We start from the raw sequence: 27542 nt of genomic DNA on the forward strand, positions 1-27542 counted from the left end.
AGGAAGGTCTTACCAATTATTTGGTGGTTGCTATTCCATATGGGAACACACAGAACAGACCTTATGTGAAAACCAGAAATTTGGTCAGCCTAAAACGCAGAAATGAGAGCTTCCATTAGCGGTAAGTACCATTTGCAGCCTTTTACATTTTAATAATGGAAATGTCAAGGACTAAGTTTACATTTACAGACATATTCCTTATGGATCAGCTCTCAGAAAAAAAAATTCTGCTGAAACCTCATTCATAGTAAGATTAATCAAAAGTCATAAGGATTATTCTAAACATTGCCAAAGAAAATACAAACATCACCATCTTTGCCACAGAGACCTTCCACTATTGGATTTTGATTTGGAATTAAAGACAAACTGCAACTGAGGCAACATCCAGACAATTCCTGGATTACTTACACTGGTGGATTAGTAGAGGCAACCTCCATTGAATAAGTGTGCCTTAGAAATACTCTTCCCAGTCATCAAACTGAATTTGATTTAGCAAAGGGGGCTTACAGGAAATAAGCACTTTCAGAAGAAAGGCAAGAGTAAGTAGGGAATTGTGCAGAAGTTCAAGCTAGGAAGAAATGGAAGGATGAGGTCAAAACCAAGATTTGAGGTTTTCTATGTAGGTTTAATTGGTCCTGTTGTTCTGAAGAGAATTTTCTGCCTCATTTATTGCTTTCTCTCTAATATAGTAGAAAACTTTGCAATTTATTCTAAGTGTCACTGACTCTCTTTTCTGCAGTTAATAAGCTTTATTCTTTAGGGTCACTGCTGCAAAATCTGAAGAAAAGTAGTATTTTTTCAAAAGAGATTAGAGTAAGAGAGTAGGATGAGCCCACTCACAGGAGAACAGTTCTCTTACTAAAACTGCCAGTGCTACAGGCAATCTGTAATAGAAGAAAAGACCAGCAATAATTCACATACTGGAGGCAAGATGGAATCACTGTCATCTCCTATCTCGCAAAAGATATAACTCAGGTTTTAACTAGAGCACTGCTTATTTGTACATACTCAGAACTCATCACTGAAATCAGTGTGGAGCGCCACCTAAAACCCATGGGAGTGGGCGAACAATTGCCTCAGGTTTATATTTTAAAATTAACTCAATGAAAACAGTTTGGCATTAAATTTTCAGTGAATGAGTTGAAAACTGGGCATCAACATTTGAAAATCACAATTAATGTTCTGGGAGAAGAAAAAGAGAGAGCTTTTAATAGAAGCAGAGAACAGAATATCTGTTCATAACCACAAATGTATGTTTGATTCTATCTAAATCATAAAGGATAATGTGTTCCTCTTACTACACTTAACTGTCTGTAGAAACAATGGATTTTAACAACTGAATTTAAGAATTAGATTTTCATAGAAACCTACCAAGAGAAAATGATTACTGCCCTTTGAATTAAGTGTTTTCTTTTTCTCTATATAAACTGGGCAGTGCCTCTAACTTGGAAAGGACTAACTGTGAAATAAGAGATAGGTAAATTATTCAGAACATGAGATATTAAAAGTACAACTGCAAACATATCAAGGATTGGTATGCTTTATTTTAGCATATCTCTAGCAAGAAACAGAACCCAGGCATTAATTGTACTTCTTGAAATTCTGAACAAATCAGCATCAACACAGTTTTCTTGTACACTTTTACAGCAGGCCCCTTTTATTTTTCTTGTTTAGACAAATTCTGCTGGTTTGAGCGATAATCCCTTTAACGACACATGGAATAAAATCGGAACCAATCAACATGAAACACTTCCAAGCACGCTTATTGGAATAATATAGTTTACTAAGCTTGCTGACCAAGGATGTTCACTGATTAACATGCTGCCCAACTGCTGGCCAAGTCCCCCATTGTAATACTGTTTCACTGGATAGAATGCAGTGAAGATTTTGTCCTTCCATATGCCTTTAACATTTATTTAGGTCTTAGGTATACATATACATTTTTATCTGTATCTACACCTTCCTAACTGAGGCTGGAGTGAATACCTTAGGATACACAAACAACTCTTATTAGGAGTGATATGCATTTTGGAGAAATAACTAATCCAGTGTGTATATTTTATTTGCGCAAATTAAAAGGTTAGTTGGCTAAATTGGATTAAACAACATTTGTCTCTCTAGATACTGGTTCTGTTTATAATCTGCATGTGTACAGTCCCAGTCACCCCACCAGCTAACAATGACCACGCTGCTAACACTGAACACCAACAGTGGAATTTTCAGCAATAAAAATCAGTTTGCATAATTATCAGAGTATCTGATAGAGGAAGGTATCACTTATAAATGGAAAAAAAATGATCATGGACAGACTAAGTAACTGCCTAAAGTCATGCACTAATTCAGTGACCTATGTTTACTGTATAAAGCCATGTCAAAACCAGCAGACCAGAAGGAAGACATAAGAGATAGAAAAAATAAAATTAAAAATAAATATTCACATGTTTTACAGCCACTTGGATATAATGATAAAATTGTGTTATACTAGCTGCAATGCCAAAAATATTATGGACATTCACAGTTCTAAAAAAATCTCTTACTTCAGCATCAAAGCGAGGATCCTGATAGGCATCACTGATGTTCACTGGGAGACCCGTGGAAGCTACAAGTTCAGCAATGCTATTATTTATTAGCCAGTCAGAATAAGACGATGATTTCTCCATGCTGTCTTTGAAACTATCAAAAGGCATAACAAGGGAAGAAAAAAAACAGTCAACGTCACTTGGAAGTCCAGCAGGTCTTCTAGGCATATTCACAGGAACAGCAGAACCATTCATAGCTATCAATAGATACTAAGTATTATCTATGGAACAAAAATTTGGTATTTATTGAAACGGTACATAAAAAATTCTCTCATTTACACAGTTCTTTCTGTTGAAAATAGTATTGGTCTCTCAAGTAAAGTAAATACAGTATTTAATAATTAAATATATTTACATACGAATCAAAAGTGGGATTATGTTCCAAGTTTCTGTGGGGATACAGGCCTTCTTATCAAAAGCAACCAGTTCTAAGTAATATTTTCTGTAAAGCTACCTGAAAATATATGATTTTAAGATCTTAATTTTTCAAACTAAATCAAATTTAATAATTTGAGATATTTTTAATTCATCCTTCCAATAATTTTCCCGTCAAGTGAAACACCATGTTTTTTTATTTTGGTCTGAAATGCCAGACCTGAATGGCTGAAGAAGGGATCATGAAATAAGTCTTAAAATCAATAATGCAAGTGTGTTGCAGCAGGTGGACCCAAGTAGATATACAATACATGAAGGTTTCCTTTCTCCCACTCGCCCTGGCTGAGCTTCTGCCATAACTACTGAGTGGCTAGAGAATGGTCAGTAAATGAGCATAAAACACCAGAATTATGAGCTCAACTCACCACACCACACTGCAGCTTCTACAGAAAACTCAGTATCTACACAGACCTTAAAGTCCTCACCTTGTATGTCATCTAATCAGTAGGAAAGTTCTCACTGACTTATTGCAGACAGGTTTTTGATATTGACAAGGTGAATAAACAATGCATGTTGTCTTAGTTTTGAGAAGAAAGCTGACCAATTCTCAACACCTGAGAAATGTTACTTAAAAAAGTGACCTGAGCAGCCATGTAGAAGACTACAATAGCTTGAAGCTTCAAAGTAATGCACATGAATGAAAGAAGGATGCACAGTAAAACGCTTGAAAGACTCAAAGTGAAAGGATTGACTTTTGTTGACTGCATTGATTTTTGGGAGACTAATTCAATTAAGTCACTCGTTTGAAAGAAAACTCAATATTCTTAAAAGACTATAAATAAAGGTAATAATCATGATTTACACAAATAAATTTCAGTGTATCAATTTTCATTGGCAATAAGAATTTTGAGTGACTGTAATAAATGTTATGTGCATACTTTGACAGGAACCTTTATAGAAATACGATGGGTTTTGAGCTATGTACAAAATTCACATTTACAATTTAAAAATTATTTCAGGACATCAAGACCTGAGAAGCAAAAAACTCTTTTAAGAATAAGAATCCAATTCCAAATGCATAGCTCCCAGTTCATACCTTAAAAATCTGGATTATATTATCACTATAATGTAAGGCACTTTAAATCAGGACTGCGTTATGGGTGTCAAGCAAGTGCTTTACAACTACACTCTGGAAGAGAGGCACTCAACTTTCACTAGGAGGAAATATCAAGGATTAATTCTGATGCAAATCACAGCCAGCTGGCATTCTCTCCATCCTCAGCAGCTCAGAACACTCAGAATCTACTCTACAAGCAGCAATTTTCTCCAAACTGTGGAAAGCCATTAGTAAGTCCTGAGCTACATGCTACCATCTCCTTGTCTTGCTCACACACTAGCAGGAGCACCACATACCAGGCAGGGGAGTAAACCCAGCTCAAGAGCATTGAGCAGCGCTGCAGGCTCCCCTTATGCAACTGCTTGCCCTGCTATCTTCCCAAAAGCCTCCCTGACACAGATTACAGAGAGTACAGTAGGGAAGTGGTACAGCCAAAATCACAGGTACCTTCAATCCTCTCTGAACAGTGACATGAACCCTGCCGGCTCCTAAGACTAGAAGAGTAGAAAGATGCCTTAAGAAGCATAAAAATACTGCCTGGCACGGAGTAATACCTGAGCGCACGTCATCCCAGGGACAGTGGTGGTGAAACAGCAGTAGCAGGGATTTCAGCACTTTCTCTGTACCAGCCCAACTGGGAGGGAGCACAGTTATTTTCTCCCATGCAACCCACACTCTGGCTCAGGCAGCTGACCTTTCCACTACCACTGGTACTCAGGTTAGAAAACTGTAATCTCAGCTACATCATCTGCCACGATGAATTCTATGCAGGAAAGACATAGCTCACAGCACCTTCCCTCAGGCTCATCATCTAGAACACACCAGAGTGAACCCTCAAGGCTTCTAAGATTTATGTAATCTTTTTTCAAAGGCAGAGAAAATTTAGGAGACTTGGCAAACCTGTACTTCAAGAATAAAATGATTGGCAAAAACAAGAGCATCAGTGTGCCATTATGGATAATAAGCAAACTTGATCATGGTGTGTGCTGGAAAATTACAAACTGAACAGATAAATGCAAGCATGGTCTTGCAAGCTATTACTTTACAACGAACAGCAAAGAAAAAAAAAATTATATGAGTACTCATTACATTATTTAGGGACTAAACAGGTGAACTGCTATTAGCCAGATGCAAGAAGGGCAAAAGAAAAGCCAATTTCTTCTAAAACTGTATGAGAAAGCATGTTAGGACATGAAAAGTTATAGTGTACTTAGAACTTCTCTCTCTTTCAGATAAAACATAACTAGAACTGTTCTCAGCCCATAATCTCTTTGGATTTCCACTAAAATTTCAAAGAAATAATATCTATCTTCACTGGTGTAATCACGAAGAAACTCATCTTGCCATCTTTTGAAACATCTTGTGACTTTACACCAGTTATGGCTGCAGAACGTAGAAAGAAAAGGGCAAAACTCACTAGTAAAATGCTCAAATGTCAAGGGCTCACAGCATTGTTCTGTATCCCAGATAACCTTTATTTTCCCACTGTAGTGCCAATAACTCAAGCTGTGCCTGTGCTAGATCCAAATGTGACATCATATCTTCCAGTCTAACCTTGGTCTTTGTAAAACCAACTTCAGCCTCCACTAGATGAAAAATGAAAGAAAAACCAATAAATCTTTATATTAAGATGCACAGAAATATATCTTTACATCTTATCAAGACTAGCTACCAGGTTGAGTGTGCTTATTCATGTCTCAGACTAAAGTTAAAATAATCTTGACTTGACTACATGCAGAGAAGCCTACTCCAAATTGCTTTTTTTTAACACGCTAATATAACTATGGTAACAAGAAATGAGCCAGCTCGGTTATCTTGACACCACTCTACATTGTTTTGACTAATCTGGCTATAGATCAAGTTTGAGAAAAACAGGAATAACAAACACATCCCTTGATTCATACTCCTGTCCCTGAACAAAAGGAATGTATTTTCATCCATTTAATTGACCTAGGAAAGACCAAGTGCTACTCTGAAGCTCTTTATAAAAAGCAGTAACTTGTGATTCTCAGATGAATCAACCAATTATACACTCATATTTAAACCTTCCTATTTTTTATCACTTTTTTTTTCCTTTTCCATTTGTCTCACCATTCCCATGTCTCAACTAATGGATAAGGTATGGAAGAGATCTAACTTCTACCTGTCTTTCTGTGTAGCCCTGGACTCTGCTGTCAGCTTACACATCTTAAAAATAACACCACCTATTTTTGTAATGCTGTGAGAGTAATCCATGAGAAGCATTAAGAATTACGACCTGTTGTAATCTGGAGTACAATGTGCACATTCACCTTAACAAAGTGGTTTCTTACCACACTGGAGGTAAAGAAACAAAGCACTAAAGAAGGCAAATTACCCAAAAATATTTTTAAAAGCTCCTTAAAGGGCTTAAACATGGCAAAGCACAAAGTAATCTTCAAGTTTGCTAAGCTATGGATAGCAAGTTGGACAGAAGGCTACGCTTATCATTATGGCAGCCATTTGATATGGAAAATTCTAATTCAGAATCAGTATGAACTGATTTGCATAAAATGTGTATGATAATCACTGAGTTTGGGCTCCAAATCTTCATGCACTCACTTGGTATGCACGACATTTTATGTGAACTGTTACGAGTGGTATTGTATTGTAGGAATCCATACAGTAACCCCACATGGACAAAAAGCTCTTTCTATTACTACTTACAATTAGTCCTTTATCAATGTTTAAATACAGAACCTACTAAGCAAAACATATACCTCTATTTTGACTGGGGTCCCAACCAGGACTTAGCCACAGGAACACAATTTCTAGGAACTATATGTTCTCTCAGGTTTTTAGACTTTCCAATTAGACAACAAGAGCAAAAATAAAATTTTACTGGAAACCTTCCAACACAACTGTAGGGAAGCATTTTGTAAGAGATCAACAAACAATCTAAAATAATTTTATAATTTTTCCTTCAGTATTAACTATGCAAAACAACATTTGTGTGTTCTTCACAAGTTCAACAACAAAAAGTCATCAGTTATTTCCCGGTTTCTTCTCTGAGACACTGATACAATGCTAGCACATATACATACACACACACATATAAAAATATAGGCACATATATTTATTCAATCGAGTCTCTATTTGACACAAGCAGGAGTTGTTTGAGTAAAAACTGTAGGTTCACTCTATTCAGTCAAATCTACCCCAAGTTCCATAAGAAAATAAAACTATGGCCAAGCAAATTCAAAAATACTTGAAAAAATAAAGTACTCCATTACCACAGAAGACATGAGCACTAACCTGTTGTCAGTATCAGCACTGCATTTTGGAGATAACAACTCAAAGGATTTTGTAAATTTCACCACCTGTCACAAAAAAGGTTACTTAAAATTGTTGTTAAGATGAATAAATATGTAAGAAAAAAGCAATGTAAGGTTCCTGTACTCAAACTGTACTGTACTTTTATCCAATGGTCTTAGAATAAAAATTCAATCTGTATTCCCCCAATGGAGAATTCATGTTCAAAATACACACTATGTACAGTTCACTTACAAACAATATCAAATCAAAATATGTATCTCTAGATTCCTTCATGAAACTATTTTCTGCAACAGTATATGCTTCCCTTCAACGGGCTTTGGAACATGAATTATGGAGCTTTACCCAAACTTCACTTTTTTTTTTTTTTAATACAGGAAAATAAACAGAAAGATCCATTTGCACTACTAATTAACCAATCTTCCTTGAACATATATGCCAACAGCACAGAAGTGAAACATTTTAAGAGCAGCTAATGCGACTCAGAACACAGGTAATGTTTCTGGATGCTAGTATGGGTCCCCATCTTCCACTTCAGTTCTGTACAACTGACACACAATGTACAAATTATGATGTTTTAGATGTGGCTCAACATTAAGTTACTCTATAGAGATCTATTTTGATATATAGGTTAACCCTCCAAAAGAGAGGGAAGTCAGGAAAGTAAATGTTTTGCCACTTGTAAAAATGACCAAGTGAGTGGCAGGATGCTATTCTCCTACTCCAAATTAACATAGGAATTATGACTGATTAGAAAAAGTTTAGGCTTAATTGAATACCTTGACTATCCACATTTCAGAATTTGGTCTAGAGGAATGAGAACTCATTGCCTGTGTTTTGGAAAAAACCCTCTGTGCTCAAAGGTAGAAATAGTACCAAGAGTATTAAAATGAAGTGAACAATGCCACCCACAGCCTGCTACCAGCACAATGTACTGTTCTGTGCAAAATAAAAATTGTATTATACTTGCAAACATAGTGGCATCTCATAAGAATGTAGTAGAACTGTATCTCGTAATTATAAAATCAGTGTGGGGGGTCTAGAAAGAGAAAATAAACTAGAAACATTAAAATTCTCTAACAGAATATATAAACAAAATATAAACCTCAGTCTTGCTTTTATGAAAGTCAGTGTAATTTAGGGCATGCTCCACTAAAAGTACTTAATTTCTATTTGCTTAAATTAAATAAGAATCATATCTTTCCTCCAGGAAAGAAAATAATGGGGTTTTTCTGCCATACAGACAAACTGTCTCTGATAATCGTTTACACTTGTCACAGCCCAGCAACAAATAATCCGTTACAGAGTCGGTGAATCCAAAGATACTTGGATAGAAAAAAGTATGATATTACAAGCAACATTTTTATCCTTCAACTTCTTCTCAAATCAGTAGAAAGGAGGATAGTTTGTGTCTAACACACTTAAAACACTGAAGGGAGCTACCTATAGAAAGGCAGTCACTTATTCTACTAGTAATAAGAATAGTCATAAAAATATTAAAAAGAGGCCCCTATGAATGGCAGCACTACAAAGTCTCAGTGAATGCCCCTGTCAAAGCTGCACACAAAATCCAACTCTTGACAAATACTTTCATATAGCTTACATCCATCTGTTCAACTTAACGGAGCTCTGCAATGAAATAATTATCCCTTGGTCAAGTGGACAGAGCAATTGCAAAACCCAAGCACACTTCAGTAATGCTGAAAGTCATATTTTTACTTCACCTGCTCAATGCAAATGCTTCTTCCTATCACGAACAAGTATGTGACTATCTAGACAGTCATATGTAAACGTGTCTTTTCCAACGCATTTTCTTTTACCTTAGGGAAAAATTACTAGGTCAAAATAACAAAAGAACTTATATTTTAACAGCATTTTCATCATTTAGGAACAGAGACTGGTTCTCATTATTCGTTTCGCAAAGTACTAAAGAAACTTGTTAAAATGTACAAACATAGCTACTCCCAGACATACCCCTGCCAGCAGCAAGTGGAAAACTTTCAGGAAGGAACAAGTCCCATGGAGTAGTGGCCACCAAAAGTAGCTGGGAAAGCTCCCTGTATTGCAGGTTCAGCCCTTATTGTCTAGCTGTTTTTCCACACATTTCACAAAAAAAGCATTTGTGAGAGAAGTTCAGAAGCTGACTACTGTGAAGAACCGATTAGATATGCTGTAAAGCCCACCGAGCTGCTGAATACACAGGATGGTCAGTTAAAGTCTTGATGAGTTTATTTTTATCTGTTATTTTTGAGGGACCAGTAGTCTGATTAAAGATGTAACATACTAGAATAGAAACTATGTATTTCAGTTTGCCATGGTTAAACAACAGTAACAGATGCAAAAGTATGAATGCTCTAGAAATATCAACAAAGATAGCTAATAATCATTTATTGGAAGGTATACAGAAAAGGTTAGTTCTAAAAATGAGCATTAAAGATTTGGTTCATGATGCAACTATTTCTGGTTCTGAAACTGCTTTCAAGCACCACCCATTTGATAAGTCATTAGCCTGAAAATGCTAGCAAGGTCATGAATTCCAGGTAAATGTAAATGAAGCTAGTGACAGGATTTTTCTTTCCTTCTAGTGGCTATACCATAAAAGAAGGGAACTGATCAAATAAATATTTGATAACAAATCAGGTCATTTTTCTTTTTCAAGCAGACCACAGGGGCACCTTGCTTCTCAGTTAAGGTGTCCCAGCTGCTCTGTAGTAAGCACTAATTCCACCACACAGACAACTGAGAATAACAGCATATCAGCTGGATCACACAATAGATCCATCAGCAACTCACAGACATCCCATTAATGCCTTCAAATGACCAGAAGGAATCACAAATACACCTTTCCATTTCCATTTGAAAAAGTGTCTGTGCTTGTTTTGGCTGGGACAGAGTTTATTTTCTTCATAGTAGCTTGGATGGTGACATGTTTTAGATTCCTAATGAAAACAGCATTGATAACACAGGGATTGCTGAACAGTACTTAGCATCAAGGCCTTCTCTGTTTCTCACTCTGCTGCCCCAGTAAATAGAATAGGGGGCGCACAACAGATTGGGAGGGGACACAGGCAGGACAGCTGACCCCAACTGACCAAAGGGATATCCCATACCATGTGACAACATGTTCAGCAATATAAGCTAGGGCAAGGAGTAGGAAGGCGGACACTTTCAAAGTTATGCATTTGTCGTCCCAAGTAACCATTACATGTCATGATGCCCTGCTGTCCTGAAAATGACAGAACACCTGTCTGCTGATTGGAAGCAGCATATGAATTCCTTAATTTGCCTTGCTTGTGCACACAGCTTTTGCTTTACCTACTGAACTCTCTCTCTTAATCAACAAGTTTTCCCACTTTCACCCTTACAACTCCCTTCCCCATCCCACTGGGGTGGGAAAATGAGTGAGCGGCTGTGTAGGACTTCACTGCCTACTGGGATTAAACCACAACAGTGGTCTTAATATTCAACCTGTACCTAACTTATATTTAATAACGATATCCTGGGAGAATACTTGCTGTCCAGTAGTTACATATGATATGAAACAGCTTCACCACAACAAAAGCAGCTGCTCTACCACTCAAATATTAGCCTTTCTACAGAATGTGCAGCCATACTTACTGGTGATTCGATATCTTCCAGAAGTAGTACTGAGCACCGTTCACACTTCAGCAGAGTCTGGGCCCGATGCATAATTTTCTTGACAATTTTCTCTAAGTCAGTCTGTTCCTCAAAGAGGTCATTTACTACTTCCAGTAAAGCCTGCATACAAGGACAGGAAACTCTTGTATTGGTTGCAGAATTAACGAACACATGGAGCAGTGCAAAGGAGGCATAATCTCTGGGATTGATTTGAGTACGAGTGATCCATTGAAATCTTCATTCAAATAAGGTTCTTAATGATTATGGCAACATAATTGGGGTAGGGGTATCTGAAGAAAGAAAGAAGTTGAATATTTCCTAGCTCACAACTGGGCACAATCCAATTCCTAGCAAACAATGGGAACCTTTCAAACTATTTCACTGTGGTCCAAAAATGAAACAATGGCTGTAATGCAACTCTCCAAATACACAGTATGGATTGAGTTACTTGATTTGCTATATTGAATTTGCTGGTGCATTTAAACTTCATTTTATTCATTTATTACCCATTTTGCACGTTCAAAGCTGTAAAGGAAAAAAACACATCAATACTTCATACTCCAACAGCTCTCTGGTCCAGTCTTTACCACTAACAACATGTCTGTAAAATACGTTTTAAAATGATTGGCTTCCCCTCTCATTTAATCAACTTTAAAAATAATAAGCCATATTCTTTCTTACCATGGGTCCAAAGAAGTGTGTTTTCCCCTTATTCTGGTTTATGGCACCAACACTAAAGAACATCCATACAGTTAAGCCTATAAACATTAGTGGTCTAGTTTGATAGGGAAGGCAAAGTATGGGCTTGTCCATCACATGTTACTTGCCACCTAATTTCAACCAAGGACTAAGCAAAGCTAAAGACCATTAACAGGTCAGAAATGCAATTAAGTACAGGCCACCATGTAGCTGTCAAATGGTAATGATATTTGTTACGCCTTGCGTGGCTGAAACAGCAACAGGAAACAAAGAATCTGTACCTCTAATCCAATTTCCCGATGTGACCAACAACCAGAATTTACCATTTTCTAATGAAGAATGAGAATATCCCTAATACATTTCTGCTGAATGCCTCCCTCAGAAGATTAAATGCTGACTCCTTCAAAGTCTGCCATTGTTCCCTGCAGGCTAGGAATCTGCAGCAAATTTTAAGTCTCTATGTAGTCAAACAATTATTTAGTTTGAACAACAAACAAAGAAAAAAAAACCCCAACTTTGGCAGAAAAATCTTACGTTCCCCCCTCCCCCCCAATCTCCTTCACATCTTCACCCCAAAGTACAGTGGTCTGTAGTCAGACCTGGGCAGAAGAAAAGCTCAGATGCTTCACGATCATTAAATATGTACACCATTAGAAAGGCCTATTGTGAGTTTTCAAAGCAGTGGAAAGCATTAGTTTCCATACATGGAAAGCACCAAAAACCTGAATATACAAATGTCAGTGCTAAATACACAAGCCCACCCCACTGTAGTTTCCCCTGCTTTGTGAGGCCAGACAGGGTTCAACACTACCAGTGGTATTTCTACTGAAGCTTTGGAGCTGTGATCCGTAACAAAATTGTCATTTCCTGTCACTGCAGGAAAGGCGATTTTTAAAAAAGCACCAACAATTATTAAAAACCCCAGAAAATCACGATTTTATTGCTAAAAAAGAAGACCTCTCTGAGAAGTGACATGTGAGCTCAGCATTATTTTCACTTCTTCAGAGCCTCCTGTCCCAACTTACGCATGAAATTAGCAATCATGAGTAACCTATCTATGCAGACACATGCTGTCAAAACCCTTCACATCCAGATTTTTTTCTTGCTTACTTTTATAAAGATATATCCACAATTGTTTGCACACGAACTGAATATTACAAATTCAGGATAGCAAAGGTTTGATATTTCTGGAATTTTATGAGGGTTTGAATCTCTGCCAAAGTAACACTCTCTCTTGTATTGTCTGCGTCACAAACACAATTGTTTCAGCACTACAAAACATAGAACTGACATCAGAAAACAACAGCCACCACCACGAGTGTATTTTCCTCCCACTTTCTCTGCTTGCTGTCTCAGTCAAGACAGCGATCTGTTGAAAATGCATTTTTTAAAATAAAACATAGTTAAAACTGTCTGCTTAGCAAACACGTATGCATAGCTGGAACCTGAAGGAACAAAAGACGAAGGTTTGATATTGGTCCAATGTACATTTTCTACTTACCCTGCTTCTGTCATATTCCTTCCTTGAAGCTGCAAATAACTGGGCATTGGATATGGCAATCCCACAGAACGGGAGATACATCTGCATCACCTAGTACCAAAAGAAACTCCCAGTTATTAAAACAACGGCAATTAGACACTCATGTTACTAGCAAAGAGATCTAAACTTAGGTGACATGTCCCAGGAGTCTCAGTTTGCTCACTATTCAGCAGAACATGATAAACACAAAAACCAAAATCATCATGGGCAAGGCACATAAAACGAGTGGAACAGAGATTGAACAGGTAGGAAAGAACAAATGCAGTTAGTTCACAGGTCCCAGCAGTGAGGATCCTCTGTAACTTGTCTGGAAAACTGCAGATTCTCAAGTCTGTAAAATGTCTGCTGAAGACTACATGAAATTACCGCAGACACTACAGCTTCCCTAGAAAGAGTGCTCTGTTTTTCTGGACTGCATTTTTGTTCTAAGCTCAAGAAGCAAGCTTGAGTCACATTCCTGCTGATTTCTAGAGGATGTAGATTTTGGAAGATACCAGCACAGCGGAACACTGCACACTGACAAAACTATTAGTCAGAAAGCTGACAGTCTTCTCAATAAATAATAATAATAATAAAAAAAAGTTAAAGAACATACTTGAGAAACTGGGCCTTAATCCATCACCATACGTTAAGAAAGATTGGACAAGAAGGACTGGGAAAATATTTTGAGGTGCACAAGATGACTTTAGGCTGGCTATGACTTTAGGCATCCTTTGGGCTGGCTGTGTGAAATGAATAAACCAAGTTAGACAAATACTTGAACACCTGTAGCACTTGCACTTTCACGAGGATGACAATGGATCCAAGTCCAATAACATTAGCATTTTTAAGCCACATACTGGTAACAAGTCTGTAACATACTGCCACTGCTGAGGAGTTCCCAAGCTCGGGTCTGAGACTTTAAGTAAATTTTATAGGTGCTGAATAGCTTTAATGTCTGCAAAGCCACAGAGAGTTGGGGCACTCTGCTGCTTACAGAGCAAAAAGAGTGCTGCACCAGCTAACCTTTCTTCTCCCTGGTCTGTAGACTAGGAGACCCACTGTAAGCAATCCTTTCTGTGACAAAATTTGGCATTGAGAAAGTGGCATTTGTCTTTGAAATGCCTTTTAATTACAAAATTACTGCTAACCCAGGGAAGCAAGCTATTGAAACTATTTGAGGAAAAAATCCCAAGAATTGTAAGCATCCAGAACTGAAACAGCAGCAACTGCTGTTCTACTTTATCCTCCTTAAACACTCCATTGGCTACATGTCTACTTAGTCTGTGTTTGAATAATGATGGGTTTTTGAAAAGGATCTTCAGATCCTCTGAATTTTGCACCTTCGCAGCTGCCATTCTGTCAGAATAACTGCAGGTTTTAATGGCACGCACAAATACACCTATAGTGCTAATCTTTTGTCCTTTTCCCACCATGGTTCCCTCTAAAGGAAAATGACATACTTTAGACTCTACAAACACTCAACTTTTCAGAAAGGCAGTAATTAAACTAGCCAACTACCACACCAGATCTGCAGGAAAGAGTACACAAAATGAAAAATAAATTAAGGCTGTAAGAAATCACTAAGAGGGGTTCATTTTTTATGATAAGAACTTCTTTGAGAGAATTTTGCATATTTCATTTTATTTCCAAAATGAAACAAAAAAAACCCTATCTGTATTTTCTTGCAATAGTGCTAAATACCACAGTCAAGTAAGAGATGCAGAGCAGAAAAACTTTAATCTGACCTTTAGTGCAATTATAAATATCACAGTGAGACTGGATACAATTTTACTAAATAGAAATAATACTAGTATTTACTGCCCCCCACATTGGAACCTCTATTCCCAAAAGTAACGTGACCCTGTGGCAACGGAAAGCACACAAGAAGTTTATGAACTTTCAGCCATCCCAAAAACAGCTAGCAAAGATGTCCTTTTTAGCAAGAAGAAAATACTATTTTGCAAAAACATTGCTCTCCGGAAACCAATTTCTAAGGCATTGACTCTATATAGAAATTAACATCCATAAAACACTGGTTTATGAAATGCCAAGAGTCTGCAAAGCTGCTGGCTTACATAATTTTTTTTCACGACTCAAACTATTTGTGTAAGATGCAGTGCAACTAAGAAAGAGACACCAAGCTGTTTAAGGTAATTGGCAGAAGAAACTAATAAATGTACACAGCTACGAAAAAAAGAGAAACAAAATGCAAAACCAACCATCAAGTAGGGAAAACCACCTCTCTACAGATAAATCAATTATCCCTGTTTACCTGAGAACAATTTACAAAACAAAAGCCTACTGCCTCTCCTCTTTTGTACTTTCTGAACGGTAAGGGTGACTGCTGCCTGAACTGCTTTTGGCAAATTGTAATACAGTACCAAATAAACAAAGAAGAAAGACATTTCTAATGTTAACTGAATTTTAAATAAGACTTTTTTAAAATTAAAATTGCAGAATGGAGTAGAAAACAGTTATCGCATTCTGATTTCAAATTACAAATTTAAATCTGCAGTACTCAAGACTGCTTTACAAGCACCTCCAACATGTTGATGCTATGGCTGTTGACACTCCATACAGAGTAACACAATATTCAACTCTTATCTGTCTGAGCCACATACTGTAAGGACTGGTATTGTTATGCCAGATTAGCTTCAGATTTTCCTTCCAAAGAGAAAGCAAAGAGTTGAGGAAATAGCATATACCATCATAAGATGGACACATCCTTTTTTGCTCCTTTTAAGTTATAGGTATATAATTACTAATCCTCTGGTGCTCCAAGGTAAAAACATTGCAACACTGAACCATAATGCACTGTAATTCTATTCCCATTCCTGCTGATTACTACTATTCCTCCTTGAATAGAAGGATGTAACTTATAATGAGCATAAAGCACAGTCCATATTTCACTACCTTAATTCTCCAACACAGATATGCTTCAGTAATACAATACTGTATTTTGGTAACAGCAAATAAATTGGGCAAAAGACTGTATCATGAGGACAGAGTATTGAAAGTTTGGTCAAAGACACACTTAAACAGCACGTGAAAGGAAATGACAGAAATTATAGGGTCATTTTAATTTGCCTTGGTGAGACAAGATCTTGTTAAGAAGGAGCTGTCTTCTCTTCCCGTCGGCTGTTCTTCCTGCAGCACTGAGAACAGGCCAGGACAGTTTGCCTCTAGCAGCCAACATCTGTACAGGTTTTACCAAACAGTTTTACTACACAGTGAAGGCAACCTGATGCCGGAACTTGGAATCACTGACACATGGTCCAAAGGTTGAGTATGCAACATGTTTCCATTACACCAACACACAAAATGGTGTGAAACTCATGGAAAAACACCTAACATACCCTTCCGAACGACATAAAATAATTTCCCATTACGATACTGAAGACCACTTAAAAAAATTAAAATTTTGAAGCAAAATGGAGTGTATGTGAAAGAAAATTTCCTTCCACATCTATTTTGAACTAATGACAAGAAAAGAACCTGCCGTTTTATTAAACAAAGCCATTTTCTAAGAAAGCAAATAGACAGAACATAAAAACATCAAAAATATATCTTTAACAGATGTACCTCTTTAATTTATTTTGGCAAGTAAGATTAGTTGTAATGATTCATCACAGTACTTTGTGCATATTAACAAACAAAACAGTAAATATATAATAGTATATTTCATAAAAATGATGTTCAGACTGGATAATAAGCTAATCTAATGAACCTGCTGAGATGTTGGAAGATTCTCCTATTTTTTTCATGCCAACTATAAAGCATTCAGATACAATAACTGCACGTTAACAACATTATATTGTGAATTACTTGAGAATTCAGGGTCCAGGTAACCTGACCCAGTCTCTCATAACTAACCCATCAACAAGTACCACATCCTTGGGTAGCAACTACACTCACCTCACAAATTCACAGCAGCATACAAAAGCCAAAAAGCTGTGCTCACTTTACAAACTGTTCAATATCTTATCAGGGCAGGAAACCTTCTATGAAAAGAAGATGAAGTAATAGGCACCAGCTCAATATCTCACCCTCTGAATTTCTAAATTCTATTATTTAATTATTTTACGTTAGGAGTATTAAAAGAACAGCTGCCAAGGGAATGGACAGGATAAGTACTAGAAGCTCTAATATTCAATTATGCAACCACTTACATTTTCAGCTAGGTCCTGAAGATGACTTATCTTTTCTGCAAAACTACACCAGTAAGATCAAATGATTTCCCTGACCATAGTTACTTTTTCCTTCCCACAGAAGGATATAATCCCATTGCTTTACTATCTCCACACATCTCCAAACTCATATGCCCAAAGTTAGACCTCTAAATCCACAACAAGAACTGAAGCAGTAGCTTGATATTTGGAAGTACAAAGCATTCCCATATTCTGCAATATTAACTGTTAGGACAAGAAAGCTGCAACCTGTGCTTGTTTCATTGGGTTTTTATGGCATTAGTTCTGAAATCCAGATGAAGCACACCAGTTCACCCTCAGAATTTCACAGGACAGTCTTCCATTTGTTTCCCCTTCATAACCACAATTTTACAGGCCAAAAGTTCCATACCCGGTTGCATAGTTGTCTGTGCACATTAGCATTTGGACATCTACACTATAGCATCACAATGTCTTGAGATGTGACACTCCTTTTCCTTTCATCTTGCTTTTCATAGATGCTGAGACATAGTCAGAACAGGTAAGTTAATATGATGCTTATCAGTGTTCCTCTTAAGATCTGGGCTTGGGTTTCACAATAACTTCATACACGACACATTTTTTTACCACCAGAAACAGGCAGGAGATCTCTGGCCAAGCTCTTCCTGACAACACCTGTCCTTGAGAGATACCACCTTTCCCTTACATGACCTGGGGACGATGGTCCTTATGGAACCTGCAAAGCTTTCCCTTGCTACCCAAGAAAAACCCCTGCTGGCTCCCTACTTTAAACGTTCAGACAAAGGCTATTTTCTAGAACTCGGTGTCTCATGGGAAATAAGTTGTTTTACCCTCACAAATAGTACAGACTACACATCAACCACAAAAGAGTATGAACTGTTATTTTTCTGACCCTATTTAAGAATACAGGTGTTCATATCTGCAGATCTCATCCTGTCTTTTGCCTTTTGTTTTTTTTTTTTAATGACAGGTAATGATATAGACACCGAAGCTGCATGCATGCAGACCTGCAATGCAGAAAGTTATTAGCTCATTGTGAAAAACAGTGCTGCAATGGCAGCACACTGCAGAGGTAAAATGCCAGCTTTATGCTTGCTGACTGGAAAGCAGCCCTGAGTTCAGCTTCAGCTAAACGCAATGACATTTACCCTGCCTCCCCCGCATGTGGTTTTGCCCGCACTAAGCATCCTCAGAGAGCACCCGCTGACATAACTATCTGATAGATACAGTCTAACTCGTGGCTTCTGACATACTCCAAGCATCCTTCTGCCTGTAGTCACAAAAGAATTTTGATGTCTCATGGAAGAAAGAAGCCTCTCAGTAAGGCTTGCGTACCCAACCTGGCACAAACTCCAGGTTAAGCTCTCAGCAAACGGCTGCCTGGTTAACTGTTTTCTCTAGTGGCCACAGGAGCCACTTCTCTTTACACAGCTTGCTTGGTAAGCCTGTGGGGGAAGTGAGCTAGTACAGGCTTCCTAGAAAGAGAAAAAAAGTCCTTTTAAAGTAGATGTTTTTGCTATAGTTTAAGCTTACAAATGTTCTGTGGACATAGTTAAAACAAAGTCATGGAAGCTAGCTGCCCTTTAAAACACTTCCTAAAGTGTTAAAAATAGGTTCAGAGAATGAAATGCTCAACTGAATTCTGAAAATGGTAAACCAAAATCAATTGCAAAATGGTTAAGCACAAGCATTCATCCAACTCCATGACCTTCTGCCACCTGTGCAGTGTCTCGCTATCCATGGCTCTCAAAATCTGACTGCCACCTAGGTTTGCAATTCTCAGAAGTATTTTCCAAAATTATTTTTCCACCCCAAGCATGAACAGAACAATTGCTTGGTAGAGACACCCCATGAATTACGGGCATACAAATAGGGCACATAGCTCCCGCTTCTACCAGTGAACCTGCAGAGGCTCCTGGGCCAATTTTCTATTGCCTCTCACTTGACTTTTTTTTTTTTTTTTAAATTTCCAATGTGGTTATTATTTACACAGCACCATAAAAACGCCCTAATGCTCGCAAACATACAGCAGCACCTCTGTCCTATAAAGCTTGACAACTATGGAAGCTTTTGGTGGCTGTAAACAGCCTGAAAAGGATGACAGGAGCATTTCTTCAGCACTGACTCTGTGCTTGCCTACCTCATACAATTACTGGCAGACAATCAAACTAGATAACTGCGTCACCAGACAGATTACAACACACATCTCCTGTAAGAGCAGACTTACTAGTTTTAAAACCTGAATCCTATGTAGGACTCTGTCCTCACAAGCCATGGCACTGGGAGACTACTGCATGCAAGGCCAAGGGGCAGGAAAGGGCAGGAGTGCAGCTTAAATAGGTTCAGCCTCTGACCTTTTCCCAGGCCCCCATCACTGCCCTCCAGTTCCTACAGCACAAACTCCATCTTTTCTCTTTTCTGCTATGCACATAAGATCTTCAAACCAGGAAAAACACACACATTGAAGGTGATTTACAATAATACACTTATATATAGTTCTGACTGTATGAACAGTTTTACATCTACTAATCCTATTCCATTTTCCTGAGACATATTTAGAGGTTTCTTGCCCCAGTCATGTCACAGCTAAACATTTTTTGTACCTGCCATCACTAGCAGGAAGTGAAGCTCAAAAAAAGAAATATAAACAAGCTACACCGAATTATTCTGTCATACACACAAAAACATTAGCAGTGACTATTAAACCTATTTTTAGTAATATTCTATAAGATATATTTAAATATTTTAACATTGTATTGAATTTAGTACTCGGTATAAAGTGGGAAGGATAATAAATTATACTGTAAATTTCTACAGAGCACCTCATTTTAAATGCTGTTGCTTCAAATAAATCTAAAATATGAAAATATTTCTGCTAAAGACTAGAAAGCCAGAAACAATCTAAATATGTGTAAAATGGCTGTTATTCTAGGATCCAATCTTCTGATCTCATACACACAAAAATCTGAGTATTTTCACTGGAAATTCCTGCTTATTTTACACACACCTGAAATCAGCGATGCCCAGTAATAAACCCAGAGCACACTTCAAGTTGCCACTCAGTTATTCAACCTGTGATACTAAGCTAGGATTTCTAGCAGGAAAAGTGGGGACAAGAGGAGGAGAAAAGTTACACAAGCAACAATACTGGTTCTATTAAAATGAGAAGTGAGGAAGCAGTCAAAGACAAAAAAGCAGTGACACAAGGAGCATCACCATGCTAGTGTAAGCACTGTAAGCCCAATGCCTGGCATTCAGCACTTAGTCCTGGAGGTTCAGCAAACACACATCAAGCTTGAAAGGCAGGAAAAGTCACCTTGTAGGCAGCCCAAGTGAGGGCTGCAAAATTAAAGTAACATGATTAAACCAGTAAACCAACATGCTTCTATATTACAAGTAAGTTGAAAGCCATGGAGACTCCTCACTGCAAGGGCTACTGAGGACTCTCAAATCTGGATGGTTGAGGTATGCACCACGTCTGTGTGACCACCTGCAGTTAGAAGGCCATTAAACCAACCTGATGATTACAGATGACATTTATCTAGTTTAGCGTTTCCATCCATTGGTTTTGAAAGTTGGCAGGGCACCATCCTTTGTAGCAAAGTCTTACAGAGAAGTGCCAGGTAGCTTTTATTAGTTCATCTGAAATAACATGAATGAGCAGTATCACAAAAGGTCACAAGTGTCCTCAAAAAGTACAAGTCCTACCCACCAATTAACTTTCTCTCCTTCAAAGCCTGAACATCAGTCATCTTTGACACATCCAAATTATATCATCACCTTAATAAAAGTCAAGCTGAGAGGGTTCACCGAGGACATTTTACCTGTGTAATTTTGTTTTCCAGAGAGACCAAGAGAGGCTGTTACTGCCTGGCTGCTCTCTTCTGTTTGAAGATGAGCCACTAGAGGCCAGTCCCCAGGCACAGGAGCCTGCAGCCATTGTGTAAGGCAGGCAGTTCTGCAGTGCCTCAAATCTCAGTATATCAAAGCACTTTGGCAGACCGTGAGCGAAGTTTTACAGCAGCAATATCATAATTTTTTTCTAGCACAGCAAAACTGAGACAAAGACAGATTAACTGATTTATTGGAGGGGAGTAAGAAGGTCACAAAGAAAGATTTTGTCAAAATTTTGGAAAAGCTCCTGGTTCCAGCTATGCCTGAATCAGTGGACCCAGCCTGCCCAAAGACACTGTTATAAAAGCTTTATGAATGTCAACGCATGAGATAGGAAAATGTTGGTATTGGCACTGCAGAATAAGAGCAGTGAAGACATCCTATCAATGCTAAAAAAAAAAAGTTGTAGATCAGAACTTTAAACTGGCATAGGAGAACTAGTAAGTATCACTTCAAAGTTGATTTTTCCTACAACGCGATTGCAGACTTTGGTCTTACCATTTCGAATTGCACCACATGTCTGATCTCTGGCAGATACTACCCATAATAACTATCCATGATAACTGAATGGTATTGAAACCAAAAATAAATTCCATATGCATTCACACATTGAGAATATAATCTTCAAGTCACAATTCTACTTACAATTCAGTTACCAACTCCCAGTTCTTGTCAATGATGAGAACTAGATTTATTCATATACTACTTGCTGTAGTCTTTAAGTATTGAAGTACACAAACAGAAAACTATTTCTAATGACTCTTGGCTTAGTCACAACTGAATGAAGATGTTGTCTTTGACTTTTTGTAGAAATTATATTTTGCCTTTAGAGTCAGCTTGCAGGCACAGAATCAGAACCACAAACCGGCTAAGGTTGGCAGGAACCTCTGGAGGTCATCTGGTCCAACCCCCTGCTCAAGCAGGACCACCTAGAGGTGGTTACCCAGGATTGTGTCTAGGCAGCTTTTGAGTTTCTCCAAGGATAAAGACTTCACCACCTCTCTGGGCCACCTGTGGCAGTGCTTGGTCACTCTCACAGTAAAAAAGTGTTTCCTGATGTTCAGACTGAGTGTTCCGTGTTTAAGCTTATGCCCATTGCCTCTTGTCCTGACACTGGGCACCACTGAAAAGAGCCTGGCCACATCCTCTTTGCAACCTCCCATCACCTATTTATACACACTGATGAGATCCCCCGATGAACATTCTCTTCTCTGCTAAACAGTCCCAGCTCCCTCAGCTTTTCCTCATAGGAGAGATGCTCCAGTCCCTTAATCATCTTCATGTACCTTCACTGGACTCTGTCCAGCACATCCATGCTTTTCATACCGGGAAGCCCAGAACTGGACATGCTGCTTTAAGTCACGAGCAAAACTTAATCCTGTTGTTCCATAAATACCGCGTGCAGTTTAACCAAAAAAGAATTTAGCTCATCTATATATAACAGTCTGCATTGAGATCACAGCGATATTACTGCCTTTCTATTCAGGTTCTTCTCTCGTATACTTCAAAAGGTGTTTCATGATTTTCAAAGAAGTAACCTTTTTTTCCTATTGGACTTTGTTTAACAGAGAGAGAATGTTTCTGGAAGAGCTTACTGCTGAGGCCTGAGACTTTGCCATGTTGAGCATCTCTTTCAGTGAGGTGGACATTCTTGCCTGACTAAAGCCAACGTCAATAAAAGTCCTTCCTCCTAACTGAAACTCCAACTGAATACAAAAGCCTAAACCCAACACATAAACCAATCAGATTTCCCACGTTAAACTGTGCTTGGTACAAATAAGTTTACCTCCCCTGACTGCTCACTGCAGCATTAGTCAAAAGGGGATGGAAAGGGTTGCTTCTGTTCAACTAGGAAAAAAAAAAAAAAAAGTGAAGTGAGTTCTCCTATGCAAGTGAGATCCAGAATTTGAGTGACAGTTTAAAAGAAAGCCAGGGACTCAGAACACCAACTGTAGTCCCTTACATGACTGCTTGTCAAGAAAAGCATTTCTAGTGTTTCTCAGGCTACAGAAACTCTACCCCCACATGGAAAAAGTCTTCAATGGAGTGGAAATATCCCACAAAGGACAACATATGGCATAACTGACCCTTTCTTTCACTACATTATTTTATGTGTCTTTTCCAACCAGGAAGCACCTGTACCTTGACCCTTTCTTCCATAATACATAGAAGTATCACAGCACAACACAATCAATCATATTTTTGACATACAACCTGATGTTATTTTGTTGAGTTTCTCCTCGACATTGGGAAATTTGCCAGTGGTGTTCTACATTTGCCCATTTTGAGTTTATGTATATTTTGTGACTAATATCATTATCACTGAATGTCATGGCACTTTATGCTGGTGACACTTGTCTACTCTTCATACATTTATTTCTCCTGAGAAAGCTGTTCTTATTCTCCTTTCCTTTTTAAGATGAAAAATAATTGTAAAGAATACAGCGTATTCTTAGCGTATAATTTTTATCCATACATTTTCTCTTCAAAATGCAATGTTCCTGCAGAAATGCAGAATCTTATTCTAGCAGAACTGGTTATACAACTAGCAGAATTGGTTATACAACTGAACACAGTTGACAATACTGCTATTTGAATCTGATTATACCAATTAGGTAATTAGAATTAGTTTCTGTTATAGCATTTTCAGACCAGATTAAAAGCACTTCTAACACTTATAACGTCTACTGTAATTTCTACCTATCACATTGAGAGTATTAATGTTTCACATTAGAAAGGAGGGGAATAAACCCCACAAACCTTTGCCTTCAAGGACACAGCTCACAAACCCTCGTGTTGAGCTCACATATGAAAAAAGCAGTGTATAGGAATAATATTATCTTTAGAACTGTTTCCATGCAAAGTGACAGAGAATTTGCTGGAGGGAAACAGCCATAAATCTAGACAGTACCATTCTTAGTGGTTTGCTTTTAGTATCTACTAAATTAGGGACAGACAAAAACTAATGTACTACCAAGGCAATAGAATAATTTCTTAAACTACAAGAAGGAACAAAAATGCTAATTCTTACTAGTTTAAAGTGAAAGGAGCTTTTGAAAGACCATCACAAAGTACAGAAAAATTCTTTAACTGTTTTCTTACTAAAGCTATTTACAGAAAAGTATGTTGAGCAATTATATTACCTCTCTTCATTATGAGCACAGTTTAAAGGAACAACAGCAGAAAAGTAGCTGAGCCAAATATCGCTCTCATCCACATCACTGTGAGCTTGCGGTAATACCTCTGACATCTTAATTTGGATTTACATGGCTGTAATTCACAGAATTTTGCCTCTTTAAAAATGTGTAAAGGTGGCTGATGCCTCAAGGACATTTTCATCAGCCCTGGCTGTATCAGTTTCACATAACGCAGACTGACATTAAAGTTTATTTGACCCTTTTCCAGGCAGATGCCAGTCAGAAGCAGCTGAGCATAAATACTTACAGAATTTCTGTGGAACCATGTAATTTGTAATACAGCCTGACTGGTTTGATATTCCTGCTTTCTCTGCATCTCTATTCTATGTCTACTAGGATGTCCGAATCTCACATTTTACTGTTTAATCCATGCACAAGAATGTTCCAATAGAAACAGGAAAGGAAGTGACCATCTGAACTTTGAATTCTACCTGTAACTTCAATGACTGCAAGTAAGAAAAATATATGGTATCTTTTGGGAAGATCTAAAGCTACAATTTTAGAGAAAGTGATCTAAAACTATGGTTCAATATTCTATCTTTACTTCACTGCAAAAATAGGAAAAGAACACATATGGGGAAAAAGATTGTCCAGCAAATAGTAAAATGTGCAACTTACAAAGATAAACAATGATTCAATCTGCAATCCTGAAAATATACCCGTTTTAGAATGCAAATGGTTTAATATTAAAAATAATCCACTTACTTCTGCCTTTAATCTTTGCTTAAAAACACCCCAAACAACAAACTTGAAGCCTTTTTGAATTCAGTTGTTTTGCCCAGAATCTTCACTAGGCACCAGTAAGAAAGAATCAGACTACAGATGACAGCCACAAGCTTCAGTAGTCAGGTATCCCCTTTCAGGTTAAGTTAAACCTTGGAAGAATAAAACTTGGCCAGACCAATTAGAAGTCATGCATATTCTTGAACTAAAAGCTCCTTTTATTCTTCCGCTGGAATTCTCTCCAAAACCAGCACCTTAACATAAGTACTCTTTTGGTACTTGTTGATTTCTTCCTTACAGCCTTACAGTAAATTAGTGCCTTCCAAAACTGCCTTTTGAGCACAACTGATTGACAAAGCACCAAGAGAAGGAGTGCATTCCATATTACTGCACCTTTAAGTTTTAAGACTGAGTGGGCTACAGCAGCCTGACTTGAAAATTTTTATTATTTTTTTTCTGTGCTGCAGACTTCAAGGGGCTGATGAAAGTGTGTGGGCTGGTTTGGATGTGAGCCATGCTTTTTCCACACATCATTGTGTCTCCTGTGCTAATGACTCACACCTGCACATGCTGCTATCTGATTTCTAGGCAAAGTTATTTATAAACTGGAACTGCAGGTCCAAATCCTGGAGGTATAACTATAGAGATCATGATTTACATAAAGTACTTGTCTGTGGAGCACAGACAACTTGAGGACATTGAATTTACTCTGCTTTCAGGTGCCATGAAAACTGGACACAGCTTCTCCCCTGATAAAACCCACACGGCAATTTTATCATGCAGACTGCTATGCATCTCATGTGGTAAAGCACTACTTTTCACCTGGCTGAGAGAGAAACATAATCACAGACCTCTGAGGTCCCCTGGACACAGAAAAACATCCTATCTTCTCTCACAGCAGGTACAGGAACTATTTGCCATAAAGGCTGTTTATACCTGGAGACTTGTGTGTTGCAGGCCACTGCAGACAAAAATACGGTTACCCCAAGCTTATGATTAAAGTCTTGCCTGAAGTGTCCCACTCACCAGTCCAGGTAAGCATTCAAACCTTCACATTACAGCCTCTGCTTTCAGACACTCTTCCCCAGTGCTCAGAGTCTTTTGCAGAAGCATCAGCATTTGGTAGCAGTTACGTATCTTCTTCTGCTTCCTCTGCAACTGGCCATGAAATGTTTTTAGTACAGCTTCAGAAGCCACTTACTTGTCTTCCTTCCTTTCTTTGGGGTAATTTGGTGAAGGGCACAGAAAAATTAGTTCAGAACAACTGCCTAAATGAACTCTCTGTGAGAGCATTATCAACCATACAGTGAGTTACATCCTCAGAGATATAAAACAGCGATCTGCTGCAGTGTAAAACTTCAAAAATGATAATCTTACACCTAGTAAACACACAGCATCCTGCCCCTTAATGCTGAAAATCATACGGTGTTTGAATCTTGAATTCAAGTCACTGTGTATCTGAACAAATCTCCGTTTAAATGTAAAAAGGAAAAAAAAAAAAAGAAGAAAAAAAAAAGGCGGCCTTTGTATAGAAAATCAGGTACATAAGCAAGCCTGTAACCCTTATTTATACAGACATGCATTTTGCTTCCAGCAACACAAGGTTCTTCCAAACACATACTTATATATACTTCATTGTGTTTCTCAGAAAACACACAGTAAAGTATTAATATGGCTGTTGAACGGCAGACTGGAGGGCATTTGATTTCAGGTAGCTGAGTTGTGTTCAGAAATCAATATGCTACTGTCATCTTTGGTGCAAATTTACTGATGTTAAGGGCTTCCTTCTGCCTATGTTATTAACAGTTGATTTGGGGCCAAATTATTTTAAACATTTACAGAGCACCCAGCAAAACAAGGCTTCACTTCCAGTTGCAACCTTTAGGTAGTATTGTAGTTCATTCAGTACCAAGGAGTAAAACACTTTACAAACTCGAGTAAGGATATCTGGTCTTTAAGCTACAGAAATAATAGCAAAACAGTCTGTCCTGTCTTCATACAGGCTATTCTACCTTCAGACATTTTATTTTAAAATGCAGGAAAAGAACAGAGTTCCTTGATTTGATTAGGACTTGAGTGGGCTTGCTCTTTTTTCCATCTCCATAATTTTGGACTGCAAAAGTTGTCACTAAACAAGCCATGAATACTAACCAAGGCAAGGCTGAATGATCAGGGAAGTGCCCTGGGTCATACACCCTTCTTACAGCCAAGTGGAACTACAACAGAGATGCAAAGAGAAATTCAAATTCAGCTCACTGCACATCTGCCCACATTTGTTCTCCTCCTGCTTTTATTCCTTTTCCATATGATGTTAAACAT

At 38.0% G+C, this 27542-nt stretch overlaps 1 protein-coding gene across 1 annotated transcript in view; it reads right to left on the minus strand.

Moving 5' to 3' along the window:
• Positions 1 to 27542, minus strand: part of PDE11A (phosphodiesterase 11A) — a 135318-nt gene that overhangs the window by 64811 nt on the left and 42965 nt on the right. The window contains exons 3-7 of the mRNA XM_086465969.1: positions 13202 to 13291; positions 10981 to 11121; positions 7345 to 7409; positions 2538 to 2673; positions 14 to 89 (exon numbers count right to left, since the gene is read on the minus strand). Coding sequence (XP_086322095.1) covers positions 14 to 89; positions 2538 to 2673; positions 7345 to 7409; positions 10981 to 11121; positions 13202 to 13291 — 508 coding nt within the window. The remainder of the gene's footprint in view (positions 1 to 13; positions 90 to 2537; positions 2674 to 7344; positions 7410 to 10980; positions 11122 to 13201; positions 13292 to 27542) is intronic.

Source organism: Leptosomus discolor, chromosome 5 (genome assembly GCF_034619465.1).
Source record: "Leptosomus discolor isolate bLepDis1 chromosome 5, bLepDis1.hap2, whole genome shotgun sequence".
Lineage (NCBI taxonomy): Eukaryota > Metazoa > Chordata > Aves > Leptosomiformes > Leptosomidae > Leptosomus > Leptosomus discolor.